General features: G+C 38.8%; 1 protein-coding gene across 2 annotated transcripts; it reads right to left on the bottom strand.

Moving 5' to 3' along the window:
• Nucleotides 1-773: 773 nt before the first annotated feature.
• On the bottom strand, nucleotides 774-25,858 carry LOC121254809 (DExH-box ATP-dependent RNA helicase DExH5, mitochondrial). 2 transcript variants are annotated; one of them, XM_041154971.1, is made up of 19 exons: nucleotides 25,302-25,856; nucleotides 21,829-21,983; nucleotides 21,644-21,731; nucleotides 21,030-21,275; nucleotides 17,281-17,376; nucleotides 9,099-9,287; nucleotides 8,806-8,965; nucleotides 8,596-8,726; nucleotides 7,276-7,443; nucleotides 6,908-7,180; nucleotides 6,607-6,801; nucleotides 5,485-5,688; nucleotides 5,275-5,344; nucleotides 5,016-5,164; nucleotides 3,492-3,797; nucleotides 2,899-2,958; nucleotides 2,668-2,820; nucleotides 2,179-2,289; nucleotides 774-1,944 (listed from the first exon to the last, which is right to left on the bottom strand). In XM_041154971.1, exons 1-19 carry the CDS (start codon nucleotides 25,701-25,703, stop codon nucleotides 1,483-1,485), a joined length of 3,618 nt encoding a protein of 1,205 aa, XP_041010905.1. In that variant the 5' UTR covers nucleotides 25,704-25,856; the 3' UTR covers nucleotides 774-1,482. The 2 variants fall into 2 exon arrangements, with proteins under 2 accessions (XP_041010905.1, XP_041010906.1); XM_041154972.1 differs by lacking the exons at nucleotides 774-1,944; nucleotides 2,179-2,289; nucleotides 2,668-2,820 and having other exon boundaries at nucleotides 2,936-3,363; nucleotides 3,403-3,797; nucleotides 25,302-25,858.
• Nucleotides 25,859-26,859: the final 1,001 nt, after the last annotated feature.

Genomic DNA, 26,859 nt, shown 5'->3' with positions numbered 1-26,859 from the left:
TTTTTTTTTTCAACATTAAATAAATCATTGGAAAAAGGCATTAGTTTGCATGTTGTTTGTTCAAAAGATATCTTCTTTCGAAGTTCTAACTTTCTGGCATATAGAAAACCAGAAATGACCTTGGAGTAGACAAGGAAAGGAAAAGAAGATCAAGTGATATCTTTCACATCTTGTCCGTAATGGGAACAACAAATTTCTGGAAGAATGCCCATATGCATGCATTGACCAGTGTCTAATCTATCCTGAATTGCCAGCCACAGAGCCATAACATAGTTGGAGAATCGTCTTATTGTGCAAAAAGACTATGCCATTGATCCTCGATCCGTTGAACTGCACTGTACATGCTGCACTGCAGCCTAGCCAAAAAAGAAAAGAAAATGCATGGGGACTAGGGAGAGGTTCAACTCCAATTTCCACTCCAAACCTTTTCCACTCTAAACAATACGATAACATCATCTAAATGGAATCCTATGGTTTAGCATATCAATTACTTCTAATTAATTTTGAACATTACCCATCCTCAAACGGATGTATGATGATTGAAGCCTGAGAATATTAATAACAATGCAATTTACTTGTGATCAATTCGTTTTTTCTCTGTAGTGTATATAACAGATGATCCAAGATATTCCCTTTGGACTGATGCAACAAAATCGAGGCTATTGATTCACTCCAACTATAGGCCAGATTGCTTTGAAACAAACAAAGAAAAGAAAATCAACCCATGCAGCCAAACCCAAGAGAAAATCCTGCCGAAAAGAAACACCAACAAATGCACAGGAAGCCGAATCCATAGGGTTATACACACATTGCACAGAGCAATAGACGGTCAGACTTTTTTTTTTTCTTTTTTTCTTTTTTTTTCTTTTCTGACATCAGAAACTACAAGAAGTTGAAAAAGGAGAAGATAAAATGATATCACCCGTAAAAAAATACATGCCTACTCATTACTTCTAAAGGAACAATAATATACAAAATTGTACATTCTCAATTATATATATGTGCTAAAAACGGGATAATTATCACTGCTAGCTCCTCCTCCCATCTGTATATATTGTCCATTGATGCCATGTACTAATTCCCACCAAGCCTGTCCTTGACCATCTCTACAGGTCACCATCAATTGTCCCCCAGTGTAAGCAAAAAGCATGAAACGAACAAAATAGGTCGACTGCATTCCCCTCGACTTTATTCAGTCTGCTGTAGCTCTATCACTTAAAGCAGATGATACAGTATCATTCAATTAAACAATGTTCTTTCATAGTGAAGTATGCCCGAGTCTGACTGCTTATAGGACAGTATGCATATCACATGGTCAAGTTTCACTGGGTCTTTGAAGTGACTGCCATCTTATGTTTTAATTTTTTTTTTCCGCTTTTCCAGAAGGAAGAGGGGGGATCTTGATCCACATGGTCACACGACTATGTTGCAGAAATTCCTAAAAACAATTCTCCCGGAAAGCCCTCACTCAATCTCATTAGATTAACCATGATCCTTCTTGCTTTTCTTCAGCAACATTGACATATGATTTATACACTCATTGCCTGCTTGGTTTCCACCCATAAGCCACTGAAGAGCCTCAGCCGCAGCATCTTTCTCCGCACTTTTCTTGTTGTTACAAGGCTGACCCATAATTTGCATTCCATTAAACTCCACGGTGGCACGGAACTGGTTGTTCTTCAGTTGCTTAGTTTTGTAAGTGGGCGGAGCATATCCAGCCCTGGTGATCAATGTTTGTAGCTGACTCTTAGAATTATCACCCCCAGGTCCACTTTCAATTCTTGAAACTAAGGTAGGCTTTGTTGCGATAACAGATGTCTTTGAGGACTTCAGGACCTGGCGGCCAAATACAAACCTGCCATCAGATCCGTCCTCTGAAACCAGCAACCGCACAGCTGATAGGAGCTCATGATGGGTGTGTATGTCCATCCTGGGATACAGTAGCTGCCCATATTGACCAGGGTCAATTAACAGGATCAATAACGCAGACATTGCATGTCAGCCAGGAAACACATTTTACAAAAGAATAGAAGGCACAAGTTAAGAGCATGGAACTAGGATTTCAGAAGAAATTTTTTTTTATAGGTATAGGATTTCAAGAAAAAACTGATGAAAAATAGAAGGAATCCATAAATTCAGGAAAAACAAGGATATGCTTCCCACCCAAGTTTTACTTACTTTATTCTGAATCAGCTCATCAAGTTCTTCCCTTAAACTTAGATACATGTCTGCTATAGAAGGATTCATGAAGAATTCAAGATATCCACCCAGCATTTTAAGGTGTCCATCCTGCCAAAACAGTAAGACAACACCAATATATTAAATGAATAGTCCAGAAAGCTTATGCAATTGAGCTGTTAAGGAACGGAGCCAAAAATGTATTTAAAGCTTACACCAACAGCCCTCTAATGTAGGCTACACTACAACCCTTGCAACCATGATAGAACGTAGGCCTAGGCCTTGCACATGCAAATAGAAGAGAAGAAACGTAGGAGCCTAGACTTGAGTCAAAGACCTCTCGTTCAAGCAAGGATCTAAGACCAAGTTTACACCAGCAAAATCATGATGATGACGGCAAATGGCAACAATAACAATAACAACCAATGGACAAAAATGCAAGGACTCGTGTCTTCTTGTGCTATAGAAATCGACAACTAGACAACTTACAGTATCCCCTCTTGAGATGCCTCCACCAAATAGGAGAAGCACTGAATCAGAAACAGCTGTTGAGTCACGGAGGAAAACAGAATTCACTTTTATCTTCTCATTGAAAACTAGCCATGGATAAGGAATTTTAGATTCCCGAGCATTGACTGAGTTCTGGGCAAATGAAAAAAGAATGTGAAAAACAATGCAGAAAACCTTATAATACGTTGATATAAAGGAGGAGAAAGTTACCGAATACAGAAGCACTTGGCCATCCTCCATAGTTTTCAATGAAAATGACTTTTCATTGTTCTGCACATGCATCTATGTTAGTACATTGAGACTAACAACAACGGAAACTAATCGGGTTATACTGATTGGAAGAAACAACCAAATCATCTTCTTAAAGACAACAAATAATTAATCTATTTACAAAAGAAACAAAGAGTTCAAAGAGGCCTAGCCAAACCATTCAATCTATTCATAGTTCACTTTCTTTTTTGTTTTTGCATTCATGACATCATGGAAATATTCAGACAATGCCTTCTAAGTCCCTAATTGCATCACCCCTACCCACCCCCCACCTCCCAAAAATAATGAGGAAAGAATTGTGGAGAACGGAGAAATTTAATCCCACGTGTTTGGTACACTTCCAAGAGATACAGGAAAAATGAATATGTGGGTTCATCAAAGCACAAAAAAAATAAAAATAAAAAATAAAAAAAAAAAAATAAAAGGGAAGAAGAAGAAGAAGAAGAAGAAAAACCGCCGATAAAAGGAATAAAAGAGTATAAAATTTTACAAAAAACAAAGATTAAGAAGATATGGTAAAACCTATGACTAACCACAACAGAGCAAATTCCAGGATACAGTCCATAGCAAATGACTGCTCGGATGAGATAATCATCATGACTCCAAGCATTGTAGGAGGCAGTATTGCCATCAACCAAGCCAGTATCCTTGAGCAAAGAGAAAAACTCCCTCCTAAGAGAATCAATAGCTTTCATTGATTGTGCTGAAAGAAAATTTCTCCAGCAGTATTCATATCCGGAGTTATCTATTTCAGCATCTTTCCAGCCCTCATAGGCCCTAACAAGAGCAAGATGGTCACTGTAATCTCGTGAAAACTGAGATTTTGCAGCCTCTGCAAGCTGCAAAGAGGAAAACAAGCACATTCTATTCAGCTTATTTTCCAAGCATATAAGCAACAATTACATAACACTAATTGCCAAATAGGCTGCAATTTTACTACATTCCCACCACCATCTCAGCAGCCACAAGCTACTTCAACCAAGATGGTTGTCATTTGTATGATTAGCCTTTGGGGCCAAGTGCCTCTGCCCACTTAGAAGGGGAGATCTGGGTTCAATGTTGAAATAGAGAGGGTACAGTTTGAGATTTAGAGAGAACTATCCTATCGTGTAGCCAAATTATGGTGCTTGACAACAAACTCTTAACAAAAGAAGAAAAGTTTTGAAATTCCTAAACCAGCTCCTCTATCACATACTAGAGTATGATACCCCATATGATAAGAATAAGGATAGGCGGTATATGAGATCCCACATTGCTTGGAAAGGAGAAGATCTTGCTCTTTATAATGTTCCAATGAGTCTCTAATTGTATCATTAACTAGTCTTTTTGGAGTATAGGTTTTGTGGTTTAGGCCTTCCATTGGGGCATTACAAATGGTATCAGAGTCTATCCCAACAAAAAATGTGGGACATGAGCCGTGCCATTTACGATGGACTGGCCCGACAAGGATGTCGGGAATTTAAGAGGGAAAGATTGTAGGAGGTGTATGAGATCTCACATTACTCGGGAAGAAGAAGTTCTTGCTCTTTATAATATTCCAATGGATCTCCAATTGTACCATTGACTAATCCTTTTAGAATATAGACTATGTGGTTTGGGCCTTCTATTGGGACATTACATGGAGCAAAAGTCCAATAATATGTCCACGTTATCATGAACGGTATAAATACTTAATATGCAATGATTCTCTAGGAAATCCCAAACAATAGCATAATACTTTAGTCCAAGTTTGTTATCCAGTCAGTAAGCTGCACAGTTGGGTTTGACAAATACAGAAGGTTCTCAGACCACGGGGTAGGGCAGGAGTGCTTAGTTTTTTTCCTTCTAACTCTATTTTTTGGATAATGAGCATGGGTTAGCTGGATCGTAAATTTTGTTTTCTCCTTGTGAAAAGACATGGACACATATACACATAATAAAAGACCGCATGAGGCTAATTGTTCTTATAATAGCATACAAGTGTTATACAAGCTATGTATGTAATGCATATATATACACATCTAAGGAAGCACGTGTGTTAACATATCTCATGATTTTCTGATGGAAAGCCAACTTACATCCTTTTTATCAAATGGTGTTAGAAAGGGATCCCTGACACTAAGGCCAGCAACTATAGTCAATACTGGATCCAGGCAATTGAAGATAGCACCTAAGATGAGCATCTTGCCAAGTTTTGGCTCCATTGGAAGCATAGTCAAATAGCGCCCTGTCAGTGACAAGGACCGCATGAGGCACATTGTTCTTATAATAAATATCTTGTTTACAGAAGTTTGAAGAATTGAGATGGATAGGTAAAAATCAGATTTCTCCACCCACCCAAGACTGTCAAATTTTCTTTCTCATCCAGGGCACCGATAATTTTTAGATACTCGATAGCATTTTGAACCTGCAAACAATCAGAAATCAAACCAATATGTGAAATGTAGTAAAAACGAAATAACTCACATGAAAGGAGCGTGACAGAAGATTCCTGTAATAATTACCCCAAAATAAGATTTGAAAGAAAAATATCAAGATGACTATTACCGCTAGTAATTCTGGTGATTGCAAAGCCCTAGACAGAAACTCAGAGATGCTTCCAAGTTTCAAACTTTTTATTTGCAGACAAAGAGACTGCAAAGGCGTCCTTAAAATTTCTGGCAATTGATACTCTGCAAAAGCATCATAGACACATCTAGGATAGAGGTGGTAACACTCTCCAGGTTGAACACGACCAGCTCTTCCTCTTCTCTACAATATACAAGACAGAGACAAACAGAACATATTTTAATCAAACCTAATGGTCCAAAACTTTGAACAGGTAGTAAGACAGACAAAATGTCATAGTCCACATATGAAGTCCCTACTACTGAACACCAAGCAAAAGCCAAATTTACGTTAAATGTCTAAATCAAATTAGATGCACACTAACATACAGGGGAAAAAAAACAATCTACAAGCACTAAAAATGATCTCATTCCTCAAAGCATGCCAAATATATGTTAAATGAGGACCATGGAACTCCATTTGCGATATGTGGCCACATTGCCCAAATGTTAAAGAAACAAGTATTTCATCTGTACATTCTATGTGCATAAAATTGTCACATTAATCGATCTTCAATATAAAGATAACCAACTCAATTTTACAACTCAGCCAAATGCCAACGTTCTAAAGTATGACAGGCATACCAATCAGACACCTAGACATGAATCAGGATCCAACAAACCTATGCAATCCATCTATAACCGTCCTTCATTGTCACTACACTCTCTCTCTTTTCCATGAAAACCCGTTAAATGAAACATGAATTCTTCAGGTTCAACCTCTTAAGGATTTAGGTAATATTTGTGCTCGTCATGAACCATGGACATGAAACAACACAGAACTAAGGAAGTTACTTTCTTTGTTTCTAGTAGGAAGTGCCATTATAACAAAGTATAATGCCATTTCACACTAATCTGCTGACAAGTGCTTTCAACATGAAGGAAGCCTTGTACAGAAGTGGATAAATAATGCGAAAACAAAAAAAAAAAAAACATAACTACCAGAATCAAACAAGTAAACAACTTCAGAGGTTTATTGAAGAGAACTAATGCAGTGCCATCAGTGCCATCACATACTATCTCCATCTCAGGGATCAAACCTTCAGCCAGAACATAACCTTACTTGTTGAGCAGAAACCTTGGAAATCCAGGAAGGAAGCAAACAAGGAGTGTTGTTCAGTGCGTCATAAGATGTCTCTTTAGCTTTTCCACAGTCAATAACAAACACAACGTCGTTAATAGTAATACTTGTCTCAGCAATATTAGTAGCAAGCACTATTTTCCTCACTCCATCGTCAGGCTCATCAAATATTAGCCTCTGCATGCATTCCAAATATTATATTATCTATAAAAAAAACACTGCAAGAAACGCAATACAAGTCAATCTGTCTGACACTACATGAAATTTATGAATTGAGATTTACCTGCTCTGAACTGGCCATAGACCCATGGCATGCTAGCAACAAAACCCGGCTTGGATCTCCTAAAAGTGGATGAGCTTGCAGCTTATCTCTCAGAGAACTTATGTCATCCCAGCCAGTCATAAAAACTAGGATAGCACCAGGCTTCTCATTTTCACATATGTTGCATAGAATATACTCTATTAGATTAAACCCAATACAATCGGGACTCCAACATGACAAAGATTCCCGAGTCTGGTGACTGTACTCCTTAAAATCGGCTGCTTTGAGAGCATCCTGATAAAATACTTCCAAAAGGAAATCAGAAGAAGACAGAAGAAAAATAATATAAAAAATTCCCGGCTAAAGTACCCAACAAGCATGTTGTATACCTCAACCACGGAAGCTATTTGGCTCTTCCTCTTTCTTGGTGCTTGTTTGCCCATTTTCCACATCTTTTCTTGACCATAATCATCAATTTGGTTGTAAGGGGTCAATCTGTAACCCGTCATTTCCAAAATATTCTCCAGGAAATGAGTTCGAACAGGATATGTAAAACCCTAATTAAAAACAAAGTGAGAGGAAAAAGTAGAGATATGAGACCCACATCACACTAAAATAATCAGAGTCTGCAGAGGGAAATAAATTTCACCAGGAAACAAAATCAAACAAATGGGTGTTCACCAGACAGGAAACAATGTACAAAACTTATGCCTTGCCTGAGTCTATGCCATAATACCCACACTAAAAGTAAATGAAACAGAATACCAAAACGACATCTACTAAATCCTATTAATGCCCAGAGTTAACAAGTTTGAATGGTGTTAATAGCTGGTGGAACTTTACTGTTGGATGGCTGCCCATTTATAATTCTCTAACTTTTAGCTTCTAGACTTTTCTTGATCTCATTATTTTCTCTAGTTAGGTGTATCTGATGTGTATTTCTTCGTGTGCTTGGGCAGTGCTTTTTGGTCATCGATTTTTTTCTTTGATAGGCAAAATAAAATTTAATAGAAGAGAGTAACATGAATTTCATTGATGACAATTTAAAATAATAATAATAATAATAAAAATTGGCCATCAATGAAATTCATGTTACTTTCAGCAAAAGACTTGGGATACTCATACTCCAATCAAAATATACACCTGAACTTGATCTTCATTCAGTTGTTACTAATCTAAAATCTCTAAAAAAATCAAAGCACAGAACTAACTCAACCAAGAAATTGGCTAGCCAAACATCGTGATGCTAGAGGTAAGCGAATCATATAAAAAGCTAATGCTCTCACCATATAAAAAAATGGCTCAAACCATTAGGAACACCAGACAAATATTTTATATCAACATGAGAAGAATGCAATATGAATTTTAGAAACAAAAACATGTCATAAAAATAAATAAAAATTTGGATCATTTGTATGCATATAATCAGAAGGATCAATCCCACCAATCAGTAACTAACATGGCTTGATGAACATAAATGTAATTACTTACTCCAGTAAAACTTTAATCCATATAGATAAATGATAGTAAGGTAATAACTATGGATCAGAGTAGACTCCAGTGGAAGTATAACAACTGTAAATTTGGAAACTGAAGAAACAAGGGTGGCAACATGTATATCCACAACCATCCCTAATAAAATCATGGAAACGAAGGGATCAAATTGACAAGGGAAGGAAATAACATTGCTCACTGGCATTTTAACGTACTGGGATGTGCATTATCTGACCCCCAACAAAGTAGGACGAGAAAAGCTCAGCATCAAGGGTTGCACTCATCAGAATTAGCCTAAGTTCTGGTCGACGAGGAAGGAGTTCTTTTAGGACAATAAGCAGAAAATCTGCCATCAAATGCGTATCATGGTTAGAAATTACACCTCATCATTTTAAAATCAAAGACTTGATCAAGTCCAGATCTACCTTCATTCATTCCACGTTCATGAATTTCATCCACAATAACATGAGTTACACCTTTCAAGTTTCTATCAACAAGCAATCTTCTCAACAAAATGCCAGTGGTGCAAAAGAGAAGGTGGGTGTCCCTCCCTTTCATACCTTCCAACCGAACTTTATATCCCACCTTTGAAGAAGGAAGCCAACAAAACAATAACAATATGAATTTCATATTAAAGAGAGAAGGGAAAAAATAACCAATAACTGAAAATAGTTTGGGCCAGTCTTCAGAGGAAATTGTATTTAAAACAGAAACTCACAGATTCACCCAATTTCTGCCCCCTCTCTGTAGCAACTCTTTCAGAAACGGACATAGCAGATATTCGTCGTGGCTGTGTACATATAATGCTACAAGCAGCTCCACGAATAGATTCTATCTCTGACTCTAAAATAAATTGGGGAATTTGTGTGGTCTTGCCACAGCCAGTCTCGCCTGAAACAATTATAACCTGTAAAATAGAAAATTGTACCCGTTTAAAAAAACATATATAATAAGTAAACCTAAATAACTTAATATTGAAGCTATTGAAGCCTAGAAACTTTAAGGCGCTATAAATTTATCACTCCATATCTTCAATATACATAGTTACATGAAATAATTGTGTATTAATATTTCAATGAAATATGGCAATATGATCATTGTCAGTAACCACCCCCCCCCCCCCCCCCCCCCCCCGGGGTTCTTATAATGTTATCTTATAAAATAGTATTGTATTGATAAAACAAAATAGCAGAAGGAAGTGAGTCAAACTTCATAATAGATCATGACAAATAGACTATGAAAAAAGTGGAGCCTATATCTATATATTCCACCGACAGCTCAAAATACATGCATTAAAAATAGCAGAAACAAATTCACCTAGTGAAGAATGACAAAAGAGCAAAAAAAACCAGGAAATTAAAGCTAGAGAGACATAGATTAACTGACATCGAAGGATATACTGCACAGGGAAACAAGAAAAAGAAAATAAGCCTTGAGACACATTTCTACCAGCATGATACGTCACTTTTTTAAGTAGTCCAAAGTAGGGATCTTCCAGAGCATAGTCGTCCAAGCAAAAGAAGAGCTCTTAATGAAGCCTTGGTCCTCAAAATGGCCTTCCATGGAAGGTAATAATGTCCAGAGGGACTAGTGCATTGTAAAAAGACTTCACTTGAAACAGCCCCCGAATTTTGTCTTCCCCTCCCCGATTTTAGCTACTTATAAAACAAATTAGAAGGTACGTGGCTGAGATGATATCATGTATGAGCGTGACCAAAGGAAGTTCACAAACTTACCCAAAAAATAACTCTTTAACACCCAGGCAAATAGAAGAAGAATAAGAACAAAGAAGATAAAGAGGACACGGAAAAGGACAAGGGTAGAATATGAATATCCAAGTAGTGAGACAATCAGGCTCTCTCACTTAGCATTATTTTGTTGGTAAGAGTTGAGGTCATTTTTTTCTGATTAAGTAATGAAGAATTATTTTTTATTTATAAGTAAACGATTATATTGATGTAATAGGCATAGCCCAAGTACACAAGATGGTATACAAAAGGTAACACCAATTTAGGGAGAGGAACAAGAAACAAGAAAATGAGAAATTCATGAAAATTGAAAATTGAAAATCGAGGCCATGGAAATCTACAGTTGTGGCCCAAAGAAAAAGAGTGTTGGCAAAAAATAATCTAAGTTCTTGTTAGAGAAATAGAGAAATAGAAACAAGAAATTCATGAAAATTGAACATCGAGGAGACCACAAAAATCTACAGCTGTGGTCCAAAGAAAAAGAGTGCTGAGAAAAAATAATCTAAGTTCTTCTAATGAACGCTCTTTGTCTTCAAACGTCCAGTCATTTCACTCCTTCAATTGACACCACAAGATACAAATCGAAACTATTTTCCACACCGCTGAGATTTGTGGGAGACCTCGTAGATTTGTCCAACTAGCCATGAGCTCTGTCACTATGGCAGGCATAACCCAAGCTAACTGTAATATGTTGAACACTTCATTCCATACCGTTCTAGCAACCTCAAAATGCAACAGTAGATGATCCACAGCTTCACCACTTTTCCTACACATACAACACCAATCTACTATGATCACCCTACGTTTCCGTAGATTATCCATCATCAAAATCTTACCCAATGCTGTTGTCCATACAAAAAATGCCGCTTTGGGAGGCGCCTTGTTTTGCCAAATCCTTCTCCATAGAAATTGCGTATTCTGTATTGTGTGAGAGACTTATAAAAAGAACAGACCGAGAATGTACCTTTACCGGTGGGTCCACCACATCATGACAGCTCCTTGTATTCTCGGCATCATGGTGTATAGAAGCCCAAAGAACTCTTCAATGCTGTCAACTTCTCAATCTTGGGCCGCTCTAGTGAAATTCACATTCCATTGGACTAGATCCCCAGAGAACTCCATGAGTCCATACAATTAGCCACTGATGCATCTTTCTCACATGCAATCCTAAAAACTGATGGGAATGAATCCTTTAGGGCTTGAACTCCACACCACAGGTCAGTCCAGAATTTTATTCTAGACCCAACACCCGCCGAGTATACCTAGTAAGGATCCCCCACCCCCTTCTAATGTGTTTCCAAATTCCCACTCCATGAACCCCGTGAGCCTCCCTAGTGCCCCCCCCCCCCCCCAAAAAAAAAAAAAAAAAAACCACACACACACATACCTCAATATTTGAAATCAATTACCGACTTCCATAGGGCTTCTGGTTCCGTATTATATCTCCACAACCACTTCCCAAGAAAGACTCGATTGAAAATCCTCAAATTTTTAATACCCAACCCACCAGAAGAGACAGGAGAGCATATCTTATCCCACTTGACTAGATGAAACTTGAATTCTTCTCCTATTACACTGCAAAGAAAATCATGATATAGCTTCTCAATGCGGTTTGCCACACTTGTTGGGATTGGGAATACAGATAAAAAAAACGTTGGTAGATTAGAAAGAGTACTTTTGATAAGAGTAATCCTACCACCTTTCGAGAGATATAACCTCTTCTAACCTGCTAATCTGCTTTCAATCTTCTCAACCACTGTATCCCAAATCGATATAGACTTTGCAGCTACCCCCAATGGAAGACCAAGGTAATTCATGGGAAGAGAGGAAACCTTACATCCAAGGATATTGGCCAACTACTGGATGTTGCGAACACTGTCTATTGGCACCAATTATGATTTATCAAAATTCACTTTCAACCTTGATGCCGCTTAAAAAAAAGTAATAATGCCCTCAATGCCCAAATTTGGTTTTGTTTTACCTCACAAAAATCAGCATATCATCTACAAAAAATAAGTGATATATGTTAATAGTACCCCTATTAAGATTACCAACCAAGAATCCATTAATAAAGCCACTATTCACCAAGGCTAAGATCATTTTGCTAAGTGCCTCCATAACAAGAACAAATAAGAGTGGGGACAATGGGTCACCTTGTCTTCGACCTTGAGAATTGTTAAAGAAACCATTTGGGCTGCCATTCACCAAACTGAAAACTTCACTATTGAAATACACCATCTAATCCACGAGCACCATTTCTCCCCAAAACCACACCTCCCAAACAAATAGAGTAGGAACTTCCAATTAACATGATCATATGTCTTCTCCATATCTAACTTGTATAGGATCCCCTGCCTACTATCTAGGCATTCATTGGCAATGAGGACTAAATCTAAAATTTGCCTACCCTTAACAAATGCATTTTAGGGTTTTGTAATGACCTTCCAGAACCTCCCCTAGGCAATTAGCAAGCACCTTAGAAATGATCTTATACACCCCATTCACAAGACTAATGGGTCGGTAATCCTCACCACCTATGCACCATGGTAAATTCCACCAGCTATGAACTCCAGCAAGTTCTTCCCATAAGATTCTTCTACTGCTGTCCAGATTCAGCCTGTATATACCGGCAAAAACCCATAAAAATTATCACCAACATTCTTAAAGGAACATGTCACAATGTACTCCCCAATAACTTCCTCCATTTTCTCCATCACCCTTCTATCCCACATCAACAAAACACCTCTTGAAGCCCCATCAGAAGCAAGATAGGCCTAATCCACATATGTACAGCTCCATAAACTCCTAACAATTCTCCCGGGTATAAATTTCATCTTGGTTTCCTGTAAACACAAAATGTCCGCCTTCAACTCACGAAGTATGTTTTTTACCCAAAGGCATTTATTTGCCTCGTTAAGCCCTTGGACATTCCAAGATACAATTTTGGGCTTCATAAAATTAGAGCTAGCCCCCTCCCTTTGGCTCTTTCTCGGCTTGAACTTGAACTGCCCTCATAGTTTAGAGACCATGTTAGCCTCTTTAACTCACATTGTTTTTTAGAACCCGACTTCTTTAATTGACCATGTCCAACTTCAATGGTTGTTAGTAAGGCCATGAATTGTTCCTCGAAACCCTCACGCTCAATTCCTACACAATGCTGGATCTCCTTTACCTTATGCAACACCCAATTAGAGACACTAGAGTGATCTGGCAACAAGTATTTTTACGGTATCGGGTACCCCCCCCCCCCCCCCCCCAATATCCATCTCATCTCTAAGTGTCCACTGTGTCTTCATTAGCAATTCAAATTCTTTCTCAGGAAAAATAGGCCTTCCATCCCACTCAGATGAGTCATTTGTGACAACTAGCATCCGAGAAAGCCCCAAATCTTCCCCTCATTGCTTTCAGTCTCTAAACTAGTACATGGGCTATATCCAGAGGGTGTAAGACAGTTGCGGGTGAAGTTGTCGGCTGAATCTCAAGAGGAGGCTCTCCCCCTGTCTGTCGGCCTAGTCTGTCCTTGTTGGGCCTGAGAATCGACACTCAAACCTGCGACAACCATGAAATCAGAATTTGCTTCTGCCACCAACCCCACTAACTCCGTCATCTCCACCTGCTGGCTCACCGTCAATAGCTTCTCGGCCAGGATCTTCTTCAGCCTCCCTCCCTGCTGCCTCCCACCCGTGGAAGGGCCAGCCTCGCCTCCCACTCGAATTCTCCATATAGGCTAGGCTAAAGGGATTTTTTCTTTTCCCTTGAAATGTTCCACGGGCTGTGGCCTATAAGGCCGGCCCTGATCTATTTCCCTCACCCGCATCTGGCCTTTTTCACTCGTGAGGCCCACATAGGCTTCGACACTTGCACATTGACCCACGAGCTGTGGCCTCCCTCCTTGTCCATGCATTGTCTCATGACCTTGACCCAAGCCCAAACCTAGGCCCAATCCCACCTCAGCTTCCTCCTCGGCGCACCATATCAATAAGTGTACTTGCTCCTACAGAGCCTCCAATTGTGCTTGCATTTTTTACAAGGTACTGTACATGCCATTCTTTGACAAGCTGACAAAGGACTTGCCACCACCTCCTTCCCTCTGCATACGTACTATACCAGTGAGCTAAGGAACTGTATTTGTCTTCTGACCATTACTACAAGCTACCCTTCCACCGAATACGCCACCCTTGTATTGTTCCCTAGATTGCACCGGCACCGTCGACTGCACCAATGCCTCCCTATATGATCGATTCTGCTTACTGGTCCTCACCTCCGGTAGCCTCTGCAAGCACCCACCTCCATTGTGAGTTGCTCCTTTTTCTTCCAAAACGATCTCTCTCAACGTAGCAGCCAATCTCCTCCAACCCTCCACTCCACTCCACATCTTCCAGAATGAAGATAAAGTTGCATCTTCCACCCCCACTATATTCTACCAGCACCATAAATCTGCCACAGGCATTTGAGCACTTTTGTGCTATGAAGCTTCTATCACCCTCCCTTGTCGTCACATACAACTCCTTCATCCCACTCCTCAGGCTTTCTCCCAAGGTTATGATAAACCATTGCACCATCACTTTCCCAAGTCTTATCTCCTTCATTACCTTCTAACTCTTCTCTGTAATGAGCCTCCCTCCTTCATCAAAACGAAGGTTTTTGATTCAATAACTATTCTTATTGGACCTCCCATGATCTCAGTTAATATCCTACACTTTCTTTTCAATCTCAGAGGTCGCCGTTAAATCCCACAAACCTCATCGGATTGATGAATGTACGGAGAGAAAATTTTGTTTGTACGGTACACAAATATCTATTGACATCACTATGAAGAATTATATTGATGAACAACGATAGGCATAGCCCATATACATAGGAAATATACAAGAGAAACAACTACGCTTGGTTGACAACCCATACAAGGAGAGGTCAATTATATTCTCTCTGTACAGGACTCAATGGGTAATGCCAACAAAAGTTGAAGAGCATTTGCACTGGACATGGATGTCCTACTGGAAAAAGTCTATTTTATTCAGGCTACTGCATGGCTCTACATTATGCTGACCATTTGGACGGTACAGATCAACTAAAATATCAATGGTGTTAAGTTCTAACCTCTCTATGAATAAGCTGAAATCCATCTTTTGATTGGATGACTTTTTACCAACATCTTAATTATGTTCATTTCGACTTAAATGATATTTTCAATTTCAAATCACGGTCACTAGGAGAGCCTTCTATACAAACAGTGCCCAAGTTTTCTCCTATTTCTATTAAAATTTCAAAATACATATCAAAATGCTGAACAAGATTTTATCAAAATGGAACGACTTCTTCACTCGGGTGGGAATAACTTGGGTGATACCAAGAAGGGTGATTAATCTCTTAGGGCTCGTTTGGGGAGTGGGATGAGATGAGAATTTTGTGAATAGTAGTGATAATTTGTGAATAGTAGCGAGATAGTTTGAGTTGAGTATTTTTTGGATTTTGGGAAATGAGAGAAAAAAAGTTGAATAAAAAATATTATTAAATTAAAATATTATTAGAATATAGTTTTATAATATTATTTTTGTTTAGGAATTTGAAAAAATTAAATTATTTTTTATTTTTTGTTTGAAAGTTTGGAAAAGTTGTAATGATTGGTTTGAAAAAGTTGTAATGATTAATTTGAAAATGTTTGTATTTGAATTATGTTTGGGAAGGAGATGGGATGAGATCAAATGAGAATTTTGAGATGAGATCTATTTCCAAACAAGCCCTTAGCTTCTTGGAGAGGTCATCAGGGTAACTCTCATATTGCAGCAATATGGAGGATGGTCTCAATATGCTTATGGTGGCACATTTGGAGGGAAATGAATGACAGAAGTTTCGAAAATCGAGAACGATCAATGGAAGATCTTAGGAAATTGTTTTTCAATACTTCACTTCATTGGTCGGTTGTAATTAATTTCAATGGAATGAGTTTCCACGAATTTCTTGTATCGCTAAACTAGCATGCTAAGGCGACGCTCTTGTATATGTCCCATATACCTGGGCTTTTGCCTACTCTTATGATCAATAAAAAAAAAAAATTTATGAATAAAAAAAATGAATTTAGACAAACCGGGGTCTTGACCTCTTAAGAGAGATATGGTTCTTTTAATAGACATTAAATTCCTAACAAATTCAATAAGTATCCAAGAATCTCTATTTTTTTTTTAAAAAAAAAAAAGGACTATCTATCATAGAACCATGCAAAAGCAAACCAGGAGTCGAGAAAATCTTGTTCTCAAGTATTGTTGAGAATGTAAAACTACTTCCCATTAAAAGTTAAAAAAAAAAAAAAAAACAACCAATAAAGTTGTACTAATTCTTATGAGTACAGCTGCATACTAGCATTTAACTAATCTTACAGGAAAAAAATTTTAAAAACAAAAACAAGAAAAGAAAAGAGACTTGGGGGTAGATTTACAATAACTCTCTTTGCTTAGGGGTAGATTTATCTTACTTATAAAAAAAGAAGAGAAAATAATAAAACTGTGAAAAGGAGAAAAGAACAACAAATTCAAACATCACCCTACTTTGTGACACCCAAAACAAGAGGGAACATTTTTATTCTTGAATATGGAAAAATCAAACTAAAGCATAGTCCTTATCTATCGTGGTGGAAAATAAATTATTCAGTACTGACTTGATCCTCTTCAAGGCACTAAATTATGGAAAAAACATCTAGTTACAACCATTTGACCTTTTGATAGCATGAAATGAAGAGACTTCTTACTGCTAGGGTGGCTATAATGAGAAATAATATCATTTGTGCCAGGAAGGCTTTTCCCAAAACCAAATCAAGAGAAAATCAAAATTTTAACAAACATAACCCTAGCTTGTCTCTACAATAGTCCCTTCCTGCAGCTTCATGTTTTTACTATAAGTAAAATAAAAGTGTATCGAAACAAGTAAACAAGCATTGCCCAAGTATACATGGAGTATACTAAAGAGAACACCTATTACAAGTTAGGCACTAGAAAGTCATGAATAGTAGATCCATTCAGTAAATGACAAAAGCCCAAAGAAATAAAGTATGAAAAAAGAAACTTCTGAGCTTCACGTTGAGAAGGCACTTCAGGTTGGAGCCATGCAGCTAGTCCAAAAAACAAAACAAAACAAAAAAACTAAAATCTGACCCACCTGATTTTGTGAAATAGCTGTCAGCAATGCATCCTTTTCTTTATAAGCAGGGAGACTCTGACGAAATTCCAGCATTTTTCTACCTTCAGAAGATTCCTAATCAAAATAAGAAATAAATATATCACAACACTTCATCCCACAATATTTTGTGAAAGAATACTCAGGCAGGAGTACTTGTAAAAACAATGAATGTTCAGGAAGAAGATATAGATTATCAACAGATCTGCCAACAGCCTGAATAAATCTGTAAAGTCTCACATAAAAGCCATCCTTAAAGACAACATATTATCTTGACATCATCTAGACATCACGAATTCCTAAAATGATTAAAAGAGCTAGCTAATTCAAAAACAACTCCAAATAAAGCAACTAGGCTACTCTTACAAACATATGAACCTGAGAACAAATAATGAATCTGAGTCCCACTTGATCAAACCACGCTTCCACTAAGTTCCTAAACCAAGAGGCCAATAATCAACCTACAACCTTAGGTTGTATACTAAATGTTACTATTTTTTAATTATATATTACTCTTTAGATATAACGCAAACACATTAAAAAAATTTTATAAAGACAAATTTTAATAGTTGGCAATACACAATTAGGTTTATTGCCACCCTATTAGGTTTGTAAATAATGTAAAAAGGTCAAGAAAATCCTGAGAACTGAAATAGGAAAAACATTCATTTGCAGTCATCAATGATAAAGAGTTCTAAAAATGAAATCCTTTGCCTCCTCCACAATCTTCATAAAATCCGCGAAGCTTTGATCATGCCCCTCCCTCTAAAGGCATCAAATTAGTCAATTTGTGATCATTTTCAGAAAGTTTCACTATGTTAGCTGCCAAGCCATCCTTACTAAGCCCTTTCCCTACTGCAAGTATCTCGGTATACTCATCTGTCTGCTGTAAAGCCTCCACCGGAAGAGATACAACTTCCCTGCTGCTTGTCAATGGTGTCTGGCCAAGATACGCCAGAGATCCGACACTTGGTGGTAGAGGAAGGTCTAGAAACCTTTCGAAAACTACCGTCGTCGGCTCCTCCACCGTCACCCTCTGGGCCAACGTCAAGGGTTCCTTGGGCTGGTCACAAGGCTCCCGCAGAGTTTTTAAGTGAAGATGCAAGGCTCCTGCCAATAGAGGGTCGTGGATCAACACCCCCCCCCCCTTTTTTCTCCCCTCTCCCCCTTTCAGATTCTCCACACGGGCTGGGTCACAAGCCTGACATTTCCACCGTTTAGCCCTACAGGCTGAGGCTCAGAAGAGCGGCCCACCTTACTGGGATCACACGGGCTGCCCTAACTCTCCACATGGGTTGTTGTAGCCTTGCTGGGCCCACCAACATCTGAGCCCAAGCCCACTTGTCCCCTTTTATGCTGCCCATCTATAGGTTTATTAAATCTAGGTTCCTCCACGCCTAAGCCTGCAACGAGCCCACTTCTTTCCACACCCCAAGTCTCTTTTTTCCTCTACGCACCATATCAACAAGTCCACTTTGTCCTGAAGCATCCTTAGTTGTGTCTTCAAGTCCAGCAGGCCTGCCACCACCACCCTTCCATTGTGCATTACGAGGAGCTCTACCAATCCCGTGCCCATTGCCCTGTCTTGCAGAGGCTCCTCTCCAAGCTTCCATGTCGCCACCGTCTCCACTTCTAATTTCACAGGATTGCACCAGCATCAGAACCTCCCTATAGGAGCGTTTTTGCAGCTGAAGCACCGCCACTGATGGCCGCATAGGTGCTTCTCCTCTGTTATGGCTTGTGCTTCTCCCTGTACGCGAACTCCCACAGTGCCTCCACCATCCTCAGTCCCTTACCCTCCGTCTCTTCGGGTATGAAGATAAAACTAAGTCTGCCACCACCATCATATTCCACTAGCACCATGTCACGACCGCGAGCATTTGAGCACCGTTGCGCTATTAAGTTGCGATTGCCCTCCCTAACCGTGGTGTAGAAATCCTTTTTTCTCCCTTTAGACAATCCTCCAGTGCTTTAGCAAACCCATGCACCGTGGAGAACCCCCATGTCAACTTATTCATCACCTTCCAACTTCTCTCTGTAATAAGTAAGAAACTTCCCTCCTTCACTAATGAAAAAACTTTTGATTCTATCACTAAGTCTTTTGAAAACCCCATCCTGATCAAACCAAACAACTCAAAACTCAAACGTAATCCTGTCATTACAGCCCACCAAACATCATTGGAGAGAAAAAATTGTCACTTTTCATCGTCTGATTTTTGGTTGTACGGAGAGAGAAAAGCATGTTGTCTCCTCTGAAATGTCCCCAAGTAATATAAAACTTTTAACAGCTACAAAACATAACAAGAGGGCTCTCAAGGAACAAAATGATCCTAATTAGTCTCACTGAAAATATAAATACCATCAACGAAAAGAAGATGTGAGACTTTTATGCTCCCCCAAGAATCATCTCCCACCAAAAAACTCGACAAGAAACTCTCATCCACTGCCGCTTCAATCATTCTACTCGAAGCAACCATGATAAAAACAAAAAGAAAATGAGACAAAGGATCCCCTTGTCTCAAACCATGAGAACTATTGAAGAAACCAACTAGGGAACCCTTCACCAAAATAGAAAATCTGACCGTCGAAATGCAATGCTTAATCCACAAACACCACTTCTCTCCAAAACCATATCTCCCAAGTAAATATAAGAGAAACTCTCAGTTAACATGGTCATATGCTTTTTCCATGTCCAATTTTACAAGAATACCAAAGTCGCCCGATCTTATTCTACTTTCCAAACATTCATTAGCAATTAATACCGAATCTAGAATTTTTCTACCCCTGACAAATGCATTTCGTGATTTCGATATAATCTTTTCCATCACCACACTCATACGATTAGTTAGAACCTACAAAATAAACTTGTACACCCCATTGACCAAACTGATTGGGCGAAAATCCCTCATTTCCACAGCCCCCACCATTTTTGGGATAAGGGCAACAAATTTAGAATTAAGACTTTTCTCAAATTTCATAAACAAATGAAATTTAAGAAAAACCTTCATAACATCCTCTCACACAAGATCCTAACAAGCTTAAAAAATGCCATCGAAAAACCATACGGACCCGGAGCTTTATCCCTTGCCATTCCTCCAACCACATCAAGAACTTCCTCTTCTTCAAAAGCTCTCTCCAACCACTCCACTCTTCAAAAGTTTCATATTTCTGGTTTTCATGAGAAGGTATCCATTTGTGTAAGACCTAATTTGTTTAGCTTGATTGGTGAATGCAAAACTCTGCAATATCTATTAAAATACTGAAACAATTCAAAAGTGTTTGATGTTTCTCTTACCATCTAACTATTTGTTGTGTCACGTCTTTTTTTAAACTTTTTTTGTGGGGATAGGGCATTGTTTCAGGGAGCCACCATCTAGTTCAGATTCTACCTTTATGTCTCCAATCAGTTGAGAGGTAAGCTTATGAAAAGGTAAGAGATGAAGCAAAGAAGTTTTAGTATGCTTAAATACACATGTAAAGATACAAACAAGTGATGGTATAAAGATGGATTCTTTTTATCCATTTCAAGAGGATGTGTTGCATAGCCAACACTATTTGTTTCCTTATTTCTTTCCCTTTAGCTGATCTCTTTGTAATATTTCATACAAAGTATCCATTCATACACGGGAAAGCCATCCATGCTTCTAACTTCTGAAGTAAAACTTACAAAGAGTTTATTCGGATAACAACAGAAAGAATCACTGTTCTAGAATTGTCAGGGTAAGATGAACCTGCCAAGCTTGTTGCTGATCCCGCAGTAGTAAACTTCTCCGCCAAATAATTTTCTCCATAACAGCCTTACTTGCTGCCAGTGGCTCAGGTTGCTCAAAAAGCCCTTCATCAGTGGCAATACTACAGCTACTGCTCGATCTCGAAAATGATAGATCTGGAAAGTTTTCTCTAGTTTTAGGCTTTTGAGAGAGGTATTCTCCTAAGTAGGAATCAACTCTTGTCAGCAACCCAAGAGGCAAGGTCACCTGTCAAATTATTAAAATCTTAGTTCAGATTCTTAAGAAACATGAACACCCTTTTTCATAAATTGTTTGTCAAAGTTGCCAATGCACACATTTTCAGAAAAGACAATTTATATAATAGCCTGAAATTTTTAACACAACTTTCCAAATTTTATCCTTAAAAGTGTATGTCGAAAGAGTATGAGAGGAGAGTAATGGGAGGGAAAAAAAACTTTACCCTTTTGGACCTGAACAAACATCATGGAACATGAAAAGTAAACAAAATAGACAACATTTTGTACCCTACAATGTACATTAATGGCAGTATAATGATGCATAAAAAAATGCATACAGAAAGGGACAGCAAGTGAAACAGAATTGTGAGAAAATACCTCCCTCTGCGGACGTTTGTCATCCAGATCAAATCTGTAGTTCGGCAGCGGGACCTTACTAAAGACAACAACTTTTGCATACAGATGGCTGACACAGATAATTTCATTTTTCAGAAATTTCACTTTATAGTAATTAACAGTAGACGAGCTGATTAAAACTTCTATTCTGGTGAAGCAAAAGATACCTGTAAAGCCCCATTCTGCTTGCCAAAGCTGATATATGTTCAAAATCATGTCTATCCTTTTTCTCCCTTGAGACCAACTCTTGCTTCTCCTTGTCATGTAAAAGCATTGTTAACTTTCGTCTCCACTCATCAACGTTATTAGAGTGGGAAGCACCCTGAAAAGCATTGTGAAAACTGTTAATACATACATAAGCAAGTATATACAAAGATCTGTACACTTAACAACTACTCAAACTCTCAAGAACAATTAAAGGGCCAATGAGCACCGAAATGGCATGACATGTATGGCAAGATGCAAAGAAAGTAAAAAAAAAAAAAAAAAAAACTGTATGCTTCCTTGCATTTCACATGGAAGAAACACTACAGCTTAGGTGGCTGCTGTATATGTCCCACATACTTGGGCTCTTGCTACTTTATGATCAATTAAATCTTGTTTACTGATAAAAAGAAAAAAGATTCAGAACACCTTTTTCCTCCTACCCCCCCCCCCCCCCCCCCCCCCCCCCCCCCCCCCCCCCCCCCCCCCCCCCCCCCCCCCCCCCCCCCCCCCCCCCCCCCCCCCCCCCCCCCCCCCCACAAAAAAAGAAAAAGAAAAGGAAAAAAAACACTCATGGTTAGCCAAAAACCTTCACAAGCTGATCAACCTAATCATTTTTTTTTATGAGTAAAAGTAAAATTTTACTGATATAATTACAACTAGATACTAGTGAGAGATACAAGCAAGTCATGAAGACTGTCTATATTACAAATAATGGTTGAAGCCCAAGAAAGTAAAGTTTGTAAAAATTGCTTCAGCTCATCCAAAGAACGCTCCATGTCTTCAAAACACCTCTTGTTTCTCTCCAGCCACAAGCACCACATAATGTAATGAGGGATCATTCTCCACACAGCAACTATGTGGGCATTCCCCCTAATTCATGTCCAGCACCTCAGAATATCCCTAACTCTTCCAGACATACCCAAGCCACCCCAGTCCGATTAAGGATCTCATTCCATAAACACCTGGCCACCTTGCAATGTAACAAAAGATGATCCACTGACTCCCCGTCTCTCTTGCACATAAAGCATCAATCTAGGATGATGAGACCACGTTTTCTCAGATTATCCGAAGTGAGAATCCGCCCAAGAGATGCAGTCCATACAAAGAAAGCAATCTTAAAAGGTACCTTGCACTTCCAAATAGCCTTCCAAGGAGAACTATGATCATTAGAAAAACCTAAGAAAGCCGTATAGGAGGAGAGCACCGAGAATTTTTTATTTCCACTCATATACCAAATCATCCTATCCTCCATCTCATTGCCCATTGACATTGAATATAACGAGTCAAAGAAATCAGCAAACATATCCAACTCCCAATCTTGAGCCGCTCTCAAGAAACTTACATTCCAATGGACCGCCCCATTAGATAATACCACTAAATCGGCCACAGCAGCCTCTTTGTCACAAGAAATTTGGTAGAGCATGGGAAACACCTGCTTTAGAGCCCTTTCACTACACTAGACATCATGCAAAAAATAAACATTGTTACCACTTCCAATTGCGAATCTAAAAAACTTGGAGAATCTTCCCCATCCAGCTCTAATATTTTTCCACAATCCCATGCCATGTGTCCCCCTAACTTCCTTAGAACACCAACCCCCCCGCATACTCCCATACTTAGAATCTATCACTTCTCTCCATAAGCCCTCCCATTTCCTATGATATCTCCACAACCATTTCTCCAAAAGTGCTTTATTGAAGACCCTCACATTACGCACCCCCAACCCATTGCATGGAATCAGCGAGCAAACTTTATCTATCCCAACCAGCAAGATGGAACCTAGTTTCCTCCCTAATGCTTCCCCAAAGAAAGTTGCGAAAAGTTTTCTCAATAAGAGAGGCCACACTTGCAGGTAATGGAAAACAGGATAGAAAATAGGTAGGAAGGTTAGATAAAGTGCTCTTGATAAGATTTAATCTACCACCCTTGGCCAAGTATATCCGTTTTCACCCAGTCAATCTTCTTTCAATTTTTTCTAACACACCATCCCATATAGATTTTGTCTTGAAAGCAACCCGAAGACAGAGGTATTTCAAAGGCAAAGAAGCAACCTTACAACCCAAGATATTCGCCAGTCATCAGCAAAGAGAAGGTGAGATATAGTAACACCTCCCACTGAAAATCCAGCAAGGAAGCCTCCATTAACCGCCGCTCTAAACATGCGACTCAATGCTTCCATAACAACGACAAATAGCAAAGGGGAGAGGGGATCCCCTTGTCTTAATCCCCTAGAGCTATTAAAGAATCCTTCCGGTGCTCCATTCACCAGAAAAGCATATTAACCTTTGCTGAAGAGCTTTAACAGTAGTCAAATGAAAACACTGAACTATGAATCTTTACAGACAATTGGAGCCTATATCCAATGCCTCCTCAAGCCAGCCCATGTCAGAAGACTGTGCTATAGAACAACCCAACCAATTACTTTGCCTCTTCGATTAAGACACAGGGATTGAGCTTCAAGTAAGTTCAGGCCAGTCTTAGCTTAAGAGCCCATAAGAGAACGTCATTTTCAAATCTAGTATACTCAGGGCAATGTGAGGCTTTCAGCTCACATTCTCATCAACTTAGCTCATTCCCTTGGAACATCTATCAACACTTCCTCCCATGCTGTGATTGTTTTTTTTTTTGGATAAGTAACTTCCGTGCTGTGAATAGAGTAGATATTTATATATTAAATACCAAACTTAATGAACCATCTAAGAAAATAGCCCCTTGCTGTTTTTGAATCCGAATTTTCTAATTTGTATTCATTGTGTCATCTCTCATGATTCTTCCTAGATTATATGTCCATCGTGTTTTGGCAGCTAAAAATTTCACTCTGGACGGAGCCACGTGTTGAAAAGTGTTAATTTGAGGATGCAAAATAAAGGGATCACTCAGAAAGCATTTGTATAAGTGAGGATGGTGGTGTGGAAATCGAGCAGCCATTGCCCTCCAAAGTGCCACACTTGCTCCATCCTCGGTCCAACAACCAAACCCACCTAGTTTAAGGCACGAGGAAAAAATCCGGGCTAAACTACCAAGTATAGAGCCAACTTTGCCCAATTACTGAATTGAATACTTATAGTCACTAGAAGGTGTCCATCTCGAAAGCTGCACCGACAATGCCAGCCTTCTTCTAATTTTTGAATTTTAGTTCGACGTGATAATTTTGACATAACATGTAAGTTTGGTTACTATAGCGTGTTTCTATCATTTATCTTATGCAAGTAAAGATAATCCTACTATGTAAAATGCGGCTCTTTTATCACTCTCGAATCATCCTTTTATTTTTATTTTTATTTTTTTTTATGGTAATGCTGATTATAGTCGGATGAAAATGGGACGGGAGTAGGTGGAAGTTTTCTAACAAACAATAGCTCAGTCAGTCAAAGTCAAGACCGAAAATCACACCAAAGAAAATAAAAATAATGGAATGAAAAAGAAGTCTTACCGGCTGTGAAAATGACTCGAACTCGCGATCTGAGTCTTCCTCGGAGACCATATCATCGCACGCCGAGTTGTACTGAGAATTCCCCTTGTGGAGCTGTTCCTGCTGCTGATGATTCTGGGCTTGAAAGTGAGGCAGAGGACCGGCTCTAGGGTTTAGAACCGCGCTTTGGGCTTCGCGGAGCTTGGAGTCTATGAGAGCCGCGGAGGTGTGATTCGGGGAAGTGATGACGGAGCGTAAGCGGTGGTGGGGAGGGACGTAAACGGCGCCGTAGGAGAACGGAGGCCGGTCCTTCATTGAGAGGAATGGAGGAAAGAGTGAGGGTTTAAGGGCTCTGATGAGCGAAGTGGAAGGGAATTGTGGGGGAGGGAAAGGAGGAGCTTGGAGGAGAGAATAGGAGAGCATGCAACTATGCAAGTTGGGCCGGCGTCGTCACAGTTATGGGATAGGTGATTACAGTTTGCAATGATTTTTGGTTCGAGTGTGTTGAGAAAGAAAGTGGATGTGGGTTGGGAAACGGTGAGCAAGAGAGGAGGATCTGTTCAGGTCGAGTGCGGCTCTTGGTGGTGTGTGAAATTTGTCGACGAGAGAGAATCCACGCCATCTTGGCGGGTCCAAGTGGAAATCCAGTTGTTCATTTTCTTTATGTTTTTTAACTCAATAATTCGAGAGGAGAAATTGTACATATAGTCATAAAATATGTAAGCGTCAAGTAATTTTTTTAAAAAAATAATAATAAATACGAAATCACATAAAAAAATAATTATTTATAATTGACTCTACTCTTTTTAAAAATGATTAAACGACATTAGCACACTTCACTATATAGCATTACTCTATCAAGAAATATATTTACCAAAAAAGCTTAGAGACTATAACTAAAAAAGAAATGATATTTGCAATCATAGAATGCGCAAGCGTCGCACATTCTTTTTAAAAAAAATGAATAAATATGTGAATTATATAAAAATAATAATTTTTTAATAGTAGACATCACTTATTTTTAGAAAGAATGCATTGCGCTTGTACAATATATGATTATATCTACTATTGCTCATTGTCTAGCAATCTAGAATAAGCAAGATTATCTACAAGGGCATTATCATCTCTATAAATATGATTTGAGTCTAAAAGGAAGACAAATTTATAAACTAGAGAATTATTATCCCAAGTATCATAAATAATGCCAAGAAATTATAAATCGATATTAAACTACTTTACCACAAACTCCAAGGGATTGGTCTAAGTGGTAGAAGCTTGGTCTTGAGGTATCGCTCTTTAAGGTTCAAGGTTCGACACCTCATGGGTGCAAATAATCATTTGGGATCACACCTCCATGTGAAAAGTTAGTAACTTATCCAGTTTTGTGTATAGAAAATTTCTGAGGGTGCGGTGTATGAGACTGAAGTTTATTCTGTAAGAGTGAATCCAAATGACTCTATCTTAGAGAGGTTTCCTATTAAAAAAAGAAAAAAAAAAAAAAAACCTACTTTACCACGAGAATATAATTTGATTCTACAAGTAACTCTAATGCACCTAACTGATAGCACAATAATTGACA

Source organism: Juglans microcarpa x Juglans regia, chromosome 3D, assembly GCF_004785595.1.
Source record: "Juglans microcarpa x Juglans regia isolate MS1-56 chromosome 3D, Jm3101_v1.0, whole genome shotgun sequence".
Lineage (NCBI taxonomy): Eukaryota > Viridiplantae > Streptophyta > Magnoliopsida > Fagales > Juglandaceae > Juglans > Juglans microcarpa x Juglans regia.
Note: the sequence above shows the minus strand (reverse complement) of the source record. Positions and strands in the feature narration are given on the sequence as shown.